The following is a 10,536-nucleotide window of genomic DNA, read 5'->3' as shown; positions in this document are numbered from 1 at the left end:
AGCAGGATTCCAACAGAAAAGGCCCTTAGGGCTTTGAATAGTTTCCTAAAGGGGAGGACCTGGTTGGTCCCTAGTGGAGGAGAAACTCTGGCATCTGAGTTTCATAACCAAGGAGCTACTCACACTGCAGTTTGTAAAGAGATTGTTATGCCAGCAAAAATGTCTCAGCTGGATGGAAACAGCACAGGGCTGGCTCGCATAGAAATGTAGTTATTGACAAAGAGTTCACAAAATTAGGACTAGTTTACCCTGAGTAAACTGCCATGCATAGTAGCTTGCAGCTACCTCACATGTCAGTACAGTGTGCTGCAGCCCCTGTTAGCATACCCCATTTTCACTGAACACACTAATAATTGCTGCTGTTTTCTAGGGACGAAAAGGTCTGGATAGGCTCAAGGGAGACAACAAGAGGGAGAGAGCAGGAACAGAGAGAAGCACAGATGGGAAAGGAGAGCTGAAAATGTGTCTTTCAGCATGGTGAGCTGCTAAGCTGGCATTGGGCTTTCTGTGAAACAATAACCTTCCACAAAGTTTCCAGTCAGCTCTCCTCTACATGGAAGATTCACTTCACAGCTTGGCTCGAAAAGGGGCAATATTTATACATTATTGAAGAACTGTGCTGCCAATAAAGTTAAGTAGCAACTTCTCAGATGCTTCGTACGCTATTTTTTAGTAAATGGTGAGGGATTTAAAATCCAGGCTATCTGAGGAAACTATTTCCTTCAAGGGTTTAACAACTGCAGCTCAGGATGTTTCAGATGTGATCTGCTACTAGTCATCAAGCAGAAGCATTTCTGTTTGAGTTTTTTTATTACAGGCCATGTTGAAATACCTTGATCACAGTCAGTCTAGAAGTCAGTAAGATATTCTAAATACTCAGAGAAAGCCCATGATCTTCAAATTAGCCATGGCCAGAAAAGGTAGGGGAGGTGGAGCAGGCAACTTGTGAGTTAAGAGCCCTTAGGAGTCTGTAAGTATTGTAGAGTAATTCCTCTGACTCAGTTACTTTTAACATCTGTAAAGAACTATATAACGTGCAGAGCAAGGCAGAATCAGGCTCTGGGTGTCCTTTTTCACTTACTTGCTCCTTTAGGGCTAACCTCTTCTCGTAGACAAAAAGCAATGCCCCTCAGAAAGTGAAAGGAACACCCTGCCCTCATAGCTTACCTTCCTGTAAGAGGTCCAGTCCTCTTTGTCTCCATGAAAGACATTGCTTAAAAAATAAACTTGTCCTTTCACTTGCTTTACAGCTACGACTTCACATCAAGTGGCTTGTTTCCTTCTTAAATGAATCACAGAATCACAGAATGTTAGGGGTTGGAAGTGACCTCAAAAGATCATCTAGTCCAGCCCCCCTGCCAGAGCAGGATCACCTACAGTAGATCGCACAGAAACGTGTGCAGGTGGGTTTTGAATGTCTCCAAAGAAGGAAAAACCGGAACAAGAGATAATGTAATTGTCCATAGCTTTTTGTCAGGTGTATTTAGATACAAAATTGTGACAGCTTGAATTGAAGCAACTGGAAATATATATGTTTCCCTCCATGGTACTTGTGCTGTCATTTTCAGAAAAAAATAAGTTCATCCTGAGCAGCACTAAGCAGAGTAACCAGTCACACACAGCTTGTCCAGTCACCTCCACAAAGGGCTTAATGTTCCACTATGACCTAATTTTAGGAGAACCAAGCTGAATGAATTACCCAGGGCCTGAGGTGCTTTTATCTGAACCAATGAGAGTTTACATGCTGGATAGCTTTGGGGGTTAAATGCTAGATATAATGACATCAGAAGGCATTTGCTAATACATTGGAGACTTTTCTGGATTTCAAGCAACAAATAGTACTTCTGTATACTTAATAGTTTGTGAAGTATACTGTATACACTATGTCTGAAACACAGGGAATTAATACATTTGATAGTTCTAGAAACAAATCATTGCACCTATATAATTGGCTAGTTCGCTCAGATGTTTTTTGCAATCCAAAATCAGAAGACACTACTCAATATCCTTTCAGTTTTTATTTACTGTCAGCTGTTTAAAGAGCAAATACAGCTTAGGGACTCTGCAATAAAGAGAGGTACGGTTTTCTAGTAAAAAATTAATAGAGGCAAAACAAATGGGAAATCATATGGTATTTAGAGTCTATAATTGCTTTACTGTCTCTTATCATTATAGCTCACAGCTGAAATTACTTTTTTTGCTATTACAGCTGACCAGGACAGTTTATTTAACATTTTGTGATTGAGGGAATTGTGTTGTTTGTTTATTTAATAAATAAGTTTTCATCCAATAAAAAATAAACAAAATCAAGTACAGAGCTATTACTCCAGACCTTTCAGGTACTAAGTCGTTGCATTTCTACGGTAGAGAAAAATGAATTTTTTGTAATCTATAGGTACTGGATACACAGGAGAAAATTACTCATTTTGTTGAAGGCTGATTCTGAGTGGTGCTGGGAGCTCCCAGCAGCTGTGGATGCACTCTCAGCCTTGTCACAAACTGAAGCATAGGGGCTGACTTTTAGCTGTGTAATATACACCAATCTGAACACGCATTGCAAGCCAGTGTTCATGCGTTGTAAAGAGCCAAACCATAATCATGGTTAATGAACACCATTGACAGGTAATCTGAATTCTATTTGTTTCCTAAGTTAGTGCAATACTGTCAGTATAGTTTCTGGTCCTGGCATCCATTCTCCAAGTTTCCTGCTTCGTCTTGCTTTAGATAACTCCAAATCAAATAGAAATTGCTGAAAATGTTCAAATGTATGGAATTTTTATTAACTTTACTACTGCCACCAGCTCATTGTCCATTATATTCCCCTCTCCAGCTCAGCAGACTGCCTCTTTCAAGATAAATAATATTTCTGAATATCCAGTGTTACTGAGCTGATGATTCCTCCCTCCAGGACCTAATTTAAACATGAAAACAAATGGGTTGAGGTTTTTGCAGCTTTTGTGATATAGCCACATTTGCAAATGTGTTTGAGACTTAAAGGGTCTTTTTTGTCTTTTATTGCTTTCTGATTGTTTTATATTTCTTCCTACAGTGAGGCAAATTTATTCTCAGACTGTGAATGACCTCAATAAAGCTAAAATCCAATCAGTTCAGGCAATTGCCAGGAAAATATGATTGTAGTATAAGGCACTCCTTTATTCTTAAGTTGTTTTGTTCTATTTTTGACAATTCTGACACATAAATACTAGCTGTGAAAGGCTGACTTTACAGACACATGCAGAAGATAAATCTGAGGTCTTTCATAGGTGTTGGTGTTGGTGAGTGGCATGTACCTTTTATACAGACAATACAATGATGAAGCAAACTGGCAAAGTATTGACAGTGGAGAGCAAATGTGTTGCATCCAAGCTGTCTCTGCTAGTGCAAACAACACAGGAGGGTAAATATTTTTTTTCACCTGGTGTTTATTTATAGCTTTGTGTGAAATGACATTGGCTCTAATTTCTGTTGCCCATGGAAATATACATCCAAACTCCAAAGTGTCTTCTTTTTCTGTTAGCTTCTAGGACACACTGGTGTTACTCATCAAGTTTACAACATCTTTACATCACATCTGTAGTCTGTCTGTCCTTCACTGCTTAGAAGGATTAAATTAATTCATGGACACTATCTGGTAGGTCTGTAGCAGTGAAAGAATCCTGTAAATGTGTGACTTACTGCAGATGTATGATACAATTGCATAGATCAAACACTGGATTTACTACCTGTGTACAACTGTATGTACAGGTATTTCTGTCTGGGAGGTCTGAAATGGAAATATGATTGTGCACCACACTGACGCATTAGAAGAGGAGATAATTGTCAAGATCCTTGATGAAACCTCAGTAAAATAATGTGCAATAGGCATATACACATGCTGAAATGAAAATTTCTGAAATAAGTATGTATTTTTTCTGTCTTTCTAATAATTGTGTGGAAAAAAAAATTAAGTGATGTAACATAATTTATGAGTTTACTGCAACTGCACTAAAGCCCTTGTAAGTTCTCTGCTCTAGCCAAATGTTGTACTTAATATATCACGCCATTCATAATAAAATGTATTTACAGTGAAGGAACCTTCAGCTGTGTCAAGGAGATTAGTTCAGCAATACAACTATATCAGCAAAAAAGCATTACTGGAAAACAATTCTGAGAGAATAGTGACTTAATAAATGCATTTTTGCCAACTGATTGTCCTGTTTAAATTCCATTGGAATGAGGCTTTTTCTGAAGGGTCCACACTGACTTTGTATTAAAAGTGAAAACTGAGTTGTTAAACATATTCATAGATTAGAAATCATAAAACTTCATGGTGACAGTAGCTCTAGGTGCAAATAAGAAAAACACATCATTGCAAAGACATTGCTGAGTCTCTTATTCTCATTAGTAACTTCTTCCTTCACATACTGGCAGATGTTGACCTAATTTTCTTTGGGAATGCCCACACATGCTGCAGTGTAATATAGTTCATTTATTCCACTGCACAGCCTTTGTTTTCAGATAAGTATGATTACTCTCTGGAATGTTTTCTTTTAAGTGAGCTTGTTTCTACTGAATCTGTGATGGCTAGTGGTCCAAGCCTCAGCATTCTTCACCCCAAGTAGCACCTTACTGATAATCTCATCTGATAACGTTAGCAAACCTAGGGCAGAAAACTCTTTTTCATTGAAAAATAACCAAACACATTCATCTGGATCAAGACTAATCACATTCAAACAGCAGTTCAGCTCCTCTGAGTACAGATACCCACTGACACTTGCAGAGAACATTGTTTGTATCCTAAATAATTAAAACTTCTGACTTCTTTCTTGAAGCAGCAATAGAGTGTATTATGGCATTCAACAGCTATGACTATGAACAAATATCCAAAGGAATTTCAAGATTTAGTGTTATGAAAGTGTCAGACAAACCTGTTTTAAACTTAGAAAGAGAGGGAGAATATATCAGTTCCTTTTTTTTTAAAAAAAAAAAAAAATAGAGATTTCCCAATAGCAACTGTATCTGTGTTTCACAAGTAAAGGTGTAAAATTGACAGGAAAAAGTGGGTCTTATTGTTATGTGTAATATCCAAGGTAAACTACTAACATATCCATTTATATGCAAATGAAAAGCCTAAAAAGCCTAATCCTTTGGTAAATCTCCTATATGCTTTGACATATAGGAGACCAGGATCATTATGGAGAAAGAAAAACATCATGTTGATGCTCGAATAAACATTTTGTCTTTAGATAGTCATAAAATACAGCCAAGAAAAGATTATATTTTGCATTAGAAACATGTCATCAAATCAAAAGACAGTTTCAATTTAAATGAAAAGGAAGCCACTCACTAGTATCCAGTGTGCCTCTGAAAACATCAACATTTATAAATGTTCACATCTAAATTGAGGGCATTTCATTTCACCATCAGCAGTGTGGTAGTAAACATGTTATTGTCCTGGACAACAATTTATCTTGGCATTGGTCTTATTTGTGACTAACAGTACTGCAAATCTTGTGAGAAATGCCAGACTTTCTCAAAGCAAACAGCTGGGTCAGTAAAGATTGCCAAACTCTTGAAGTCTGTCTGATCAGTTCCAGTAAACATGGGTTGCTCATGGGTAAAAACTACATATATTTTTTAAAACTGCTTTGAAGCTAAAAGAGAATTTACACTTTGTTTTCCCCTAAGGCTCAGCGAAACCTGGAACAACTCTTATTCTGTCCAAACCAACTGCCTGTCTCTGGTGATACGTTCATTCCAGTGCAATAGGTAATGTTCCAAATGTCTCTTTTTGTCCTATCTGTGTGGTAATTTCTTCCTGATGTTTTGTATCTACATGTTTTATTGTAGGAGAAACTCCAAACATTTTGTTTAAGTCTTAAAATTGCTCTAGATGAAGTAGAGAGCCTTCATCAAAAGAAGAATGGTCTGACTGACAGGTCAGATTCAGAATAAAGCCAAGCCTGAAAAACAGCAATCCAGAATCTTTCCATAAACAGAAGAAATGGGCATGGGAAGACCTTCCAACCTAATCAAACACCCAGGGCAGACAAGTATTCCTTCCCTCCAAAATATAAGTGAATTCTCCTTAAATATCACTGACTGCATCCAGGTCGTGGTGCCAGAAGAAGTTTTTTTCACTGTTGCTGCTGCTGGAATACTGGAAAATCTGCTTGTCCTTCTTGCTGTTGTTAGAAATAAGAATTTGCATTTGCCCATGTACTTCTTTATTTGCAGTTTAGCTATTTCAGACATGTTAGGTAGCTTGTACAAAACTCTGGAGAACATTTTTATCATTTTGTGCAAAATGGGGTACCTGACACGTCGTGGGGACTTTGAGAAAAAGCTGGATGATGCTATGGATTCCATGTTCATTTTGTCTTTACTGGGGTCCATTTTCAGCTTGTTAGCTATTGCAGCAGACAGATACATCACTATCTTCTATGCTTTGCGGTACCATAATATCATGACACTAAGAAGGGCCTTGGCTGTCTTGGTAATTATTTGGATGTTCTGTGCTGGCAGTAGCGTTGCTATTGCCCTCTTCTCCTATGAAGCAGCAACAGTCATTCCCTTCACCATCCTCTTCCCTTTAATGATGTTTTTTATACTGTGCCTCTATGTCCATATGTTCCTACTGGCTCGATCTCATGCTAAAAAGATCGCTTCACTGCCAACCAGCACAGTGCATCAGAGAACTAACATGAAAGGGGCCATTACACTGACTATTTTCCTTGGAGTTTTCCTTTGCTGTTGGGCCCCCTTTGTTCTTCACATCCTCTTAGCAAGATTTTGTCCACATAACCCTTACTGTGCCTGCTACATGTCCATTTTCCATGTGAATGGGACACTCATAATGTGCAATGCAATCATCGACCCTATGATTTTTGCATTCCGAAGCCCAGAATTACGGAGTACATTCAAGAAGATGTTCTGCTGTGCCAGGTCAAATTGGAACTGGTAAACATGAAAAAATTAGGATTATAGAAGCACACCTATGGGGTGTTGTGCGACATCAGTATGCAGAGTTAAAAATATCAATAATTATGCCCAAAATAATACCATGCTTGTAGGATACTGGCAGTGATTTTCAGAGGTCTGCCAAAGAATGCATAAAAATTAAGTATGCACAGAAATCTTTGTCAACCAGATGTCCAGAAATACTATTAAGTTAATTTCACTAAGAATTTTTATGCAAATAAAAAATAACTGCATCTTATCTATCTTTTGTCATTTCAGAGAAATTCAAATATAAAACTTCTGTATCAAGTATTGCATTACCCTAGAGATAAGTTTGTGCCAACTCATTTGGATCAGTAATTTCAATTTGTGTATGCTACTTGAACATTCTGTTATTTAAATCACAATGAAATGAACATTTGCTTCTAAATTGCACTTTTTATATAAGGTCTATGATAAAGTAGAAAATATGGACATGTAATTGGTTTTTTGCTGGAAAAGTGTAACATCCGGTCTCCTTAAAATCATGCAATTAGTGTTCTCTAAGTTTCCAATATAATTTTGTGGAGTATGAGTCCAAAAGAAGATATTTTCAATCAAAAGCTATTTTTAGTGACTCAAGAGTATTTTATAACACAAAATTGTTGTGGCAGAAAAGACAGGTATTTTATTTCAAAACCCCAAAGAAAGGTCTGTCCTAGCACAGTGAATTGGTGAGCTTGCCAGCTCCCCATTGGAAGTCCTTGGGCCAGTTTGCTTTAACAAAATAATAATCTTCACAGAAAGTAACAGAACTTTGATTCAGCTATGACATTCTAAAGATACCAAGAGAAAGGATTCAAAAAAGAAAATATGAAAAAGAAAATTAAAAGACCTCCAAGAAGTCAGCTAGCCACTCTGGAAGGACGCTACAAAGCAGTTTGTCGTTTACGAAATTCTACTGCGAAAATTTTGAATTGTCCTTGCTAAAATAATACAAAACTCACAAAACTTTAAGGCAGAATAGTTTTCAACAGCAAAACATCCTGAAGCAGTCCAGAGCATATGGTGAGGAATTAATGTCACAATAATTCAGTGGAGTTATTTAGCTGTGTCAGAGAGAGAATATTTAGTAAGAGACAGCCATGAAGCTATCACCAAGGCACAGTTAGAACAAGGAGAGGAAAAGATAAAATGTATGAGAATTCATAGATGAATAGAAGAATTTACTTTGATGAAACTCTAAGAGAGATAAGAATTTCAAGATATATGAAATATGGACAAAAGCATACATATTCAGGTGGATTTAGGCTTACAGATAAAGCTATAAGAAAGAGAAAATGAACCTGAAAACCTCTATAGAGCTAAGCAAAGAAAATATCTTAAATGAGAAAAGAGATACTAAAATGAAAATTTTTCAAACCTATATAGTTATTTTTTAAAACTGTTTATCGATAAAATGCAGGTTCAGAAGGGGTTTCAGATACAAAGCACATTCCAGATTTTAAAAAACCCCACATTTTATTTTAACAAGAATTTTTTCCTTTCCATCAAAAGTAGAACAAATATAAAGCTGGACAGCAAGAAATGTCTGTTAGACCTGGAAAAATAAAAAGAAAAAAACCATACAATATTAAAAAGAAGGCAAGACAAAACACCTACAGCACCATAGTACCCTGTGCAAACAGCTGATTAATTCCAAAATGATAAACAATAGGGGACAGAAAATTGTGATTTAGGCAGCTCTTATGCTAACACTGCAGCACATAAAATACCTACTAAATGCAACCTACCTCAAAACTCTATTTTCTGTCTGCTTTCCTAAAACATAGTTAAGAGAGCTAAGTAGCATCCACCACGTTAGAAGTCACTGCATCTTTTAAGTTCACTCCAAGTCTACAGATGCGGTCTCCATGTTCAGACTAAGTTCTCCAAATTCAAATTTTTAAAAAACTGCATACAATAAAAAATTAACTTCATAGCTTCTAAACATAAAGATGTGGTTATTGAATAAAACACTATATATTTAGCACTGCAGAAAGGAACATTCAGGACAGACTCATGTCAAAATCCAAAATTCAACAGTAAAACATATCACTGAAATTATGTATAAAGTCCTTTGTAAAAGACTCTTTGTCTTGTAGAAATGCTGACTGCTAGGGCTGGTAAAGAGACAAATGTGAAAGCCCAGGCTGGAGGGTACACATGGTCACGGCTACAGCAGGCCCCACATGAGGCCGCCAGCTACTGCTTTCTTTTACCACACCAGCATGGGGCAGCTCAGGGTAGTCCTGGAACAAGTGTGGCTTGGCCTAGAGGAAACAGGACAACTTGGACATGACTGCCTTTCTCCCTCATCTAACTACTGTCACCTACACATAAGACTCGGGAACTGGCTGGTGTCAACATTCCTTGCAGTGTCTCCAGGCCCAGGAGAAAGAGGAAGGGGAGTAGTCGTTCATAGGCCCTAGGAGACAGAGCTCATCTCCCGTCACTGCATTATCAGAACTTTGGTTTGCAACAAGGACTTGGCCTCCAAAGGAACTAGCCACAAACCCTGACCATCTAGGCCATATCAGTAGTAGACTGGCCAGAGGCAAGAACATTCCCACCCTCATCCCAGATGTCCATCCTCTCTTATGAGTTTTCCCACTGCCCTGTCTATGCTGCAGCCTCAAGGAATAGCTGGGGATGGTGGCAGTCTACTGCCATGGTCCCAAACCTACATCAGAAACCAGACAGTCTGTGTGGAGCACAAACTTCTCACTCAGCAGCTGGACTCATTCCTCCTTTTCATCAGCCATGCCTCAGTCTCATCCTCACCCTAATACACTGAGGGCATCTAAGACACTGAGGGCACCTAAGACAAGAATTTAAGATACAAAATCCATCCTACAAATATACCTTTGATTTCCTTCCTTTCATCTCTACTTCAAGGGCAGAGGAAACTGCCCTCCAGTAACACAGCATCTGCCTACACCTTCCTAGACTGTCCCACTATCTTTGCCAGCACTATCCCTGAGCCTCCAGTCATTGTCTACCTGCAAAATACAGAGCAGCCATGGTTATGTAGATTATGGCTCAGTGAAATTTTTTCCATTTAGCTTGTTAAAAGAAGGAGTGAACACTTATGCAACAAATTTTTGAAGGTTTTATCCTACCCCATTTTCTTTTGGTTGAAAATATTTCTGCAGTTACTGACGTTGGATCTCAGATTGCCATGAGATCCAAACACTGTCCAAAACTTGTTCTCCCCACCTGATGTTACCAGGAGTCAACTGCCTGTTGTTTGTAGCCTACCTGGTCTCATCTGTGGTTACACTCAGAGCAATATCCCAAAGCACTTTTCATGTCATGACACCTGAACAACACCTGAACTTGTGGTTTGAAGTTATGTCTTTGTGGCAGAAACTCGAAGACTGTTACTATTAGACTCTATGTTTAATACTCCAGACAGCCAGCAAGACTGGGAAAAATTTGCCACATAAGAGGATTTAAGACAAAGTGCAGAGATAGCAAGACTGTAAGTTATGAAAACTGTCTGTGATTCTCCATTTTTAGTGTGTTCAACACAACAGAACTTGCAATGTCCTCTGTGTAACAAATGCAGATCCTATG

At 38.1% G+C, this 10,536-nt stretch overlaps 1 protein-coding gene across 1 annotated transcript; it reads left to right on the top strand.

Annotated features, from left to right (window-relative positions):
• The first annotated feature begins 5,989 nt into the window (after window positions 1-5,989).
• Window positions 5,990-7,059, top strand: MC2R (melanocortin 2 receptor (adrenocorticotropic hormone)). Its single transcript, XM_009864997.1, has one exon. It carries the CDS (start codon window positions 5,990-5,992, stop codon window positions 6,941-6,943), a length of 954 nt encoding a protein of 317 aa, XP_009863299.1. The 3' UTR covers window positions 6,944-7,059.
• Window positions 7,060-10,536: the final 3,477 nt, after the last annotated feature.

The sequence above is a fragment of the Apaloderma vittatum genome, unplaced genomic scaffold, assembly GCF_000703405.1.
Source record: "Apaloderma vittatum isolate BGI_N311 unplaced genomic scaffold, ASM70340v1 scaffold15192, whole genome shotgun sequence".
In the NCBI taxonomy this organism is placed as follows: domain Eukaryota; kingdom Metazoa; phylum Chordata; class Aves; order Trogoniformes; family Trogonidae; genus Apaloderma; species Apaloderma vittatum.
This window is presented reverse-complemented; position numbering and strand designations above follow the sequence as displayed.

What these genes read in the sequence shown, in the direction of transcription:
- MC2R (XM_009864997.1), top strand. Translation starts at nt 5,990, where the DNA reads ATGGGAAGACCTTCCAACCTAATCAAACACCCAGGGCAGACAAGTATT.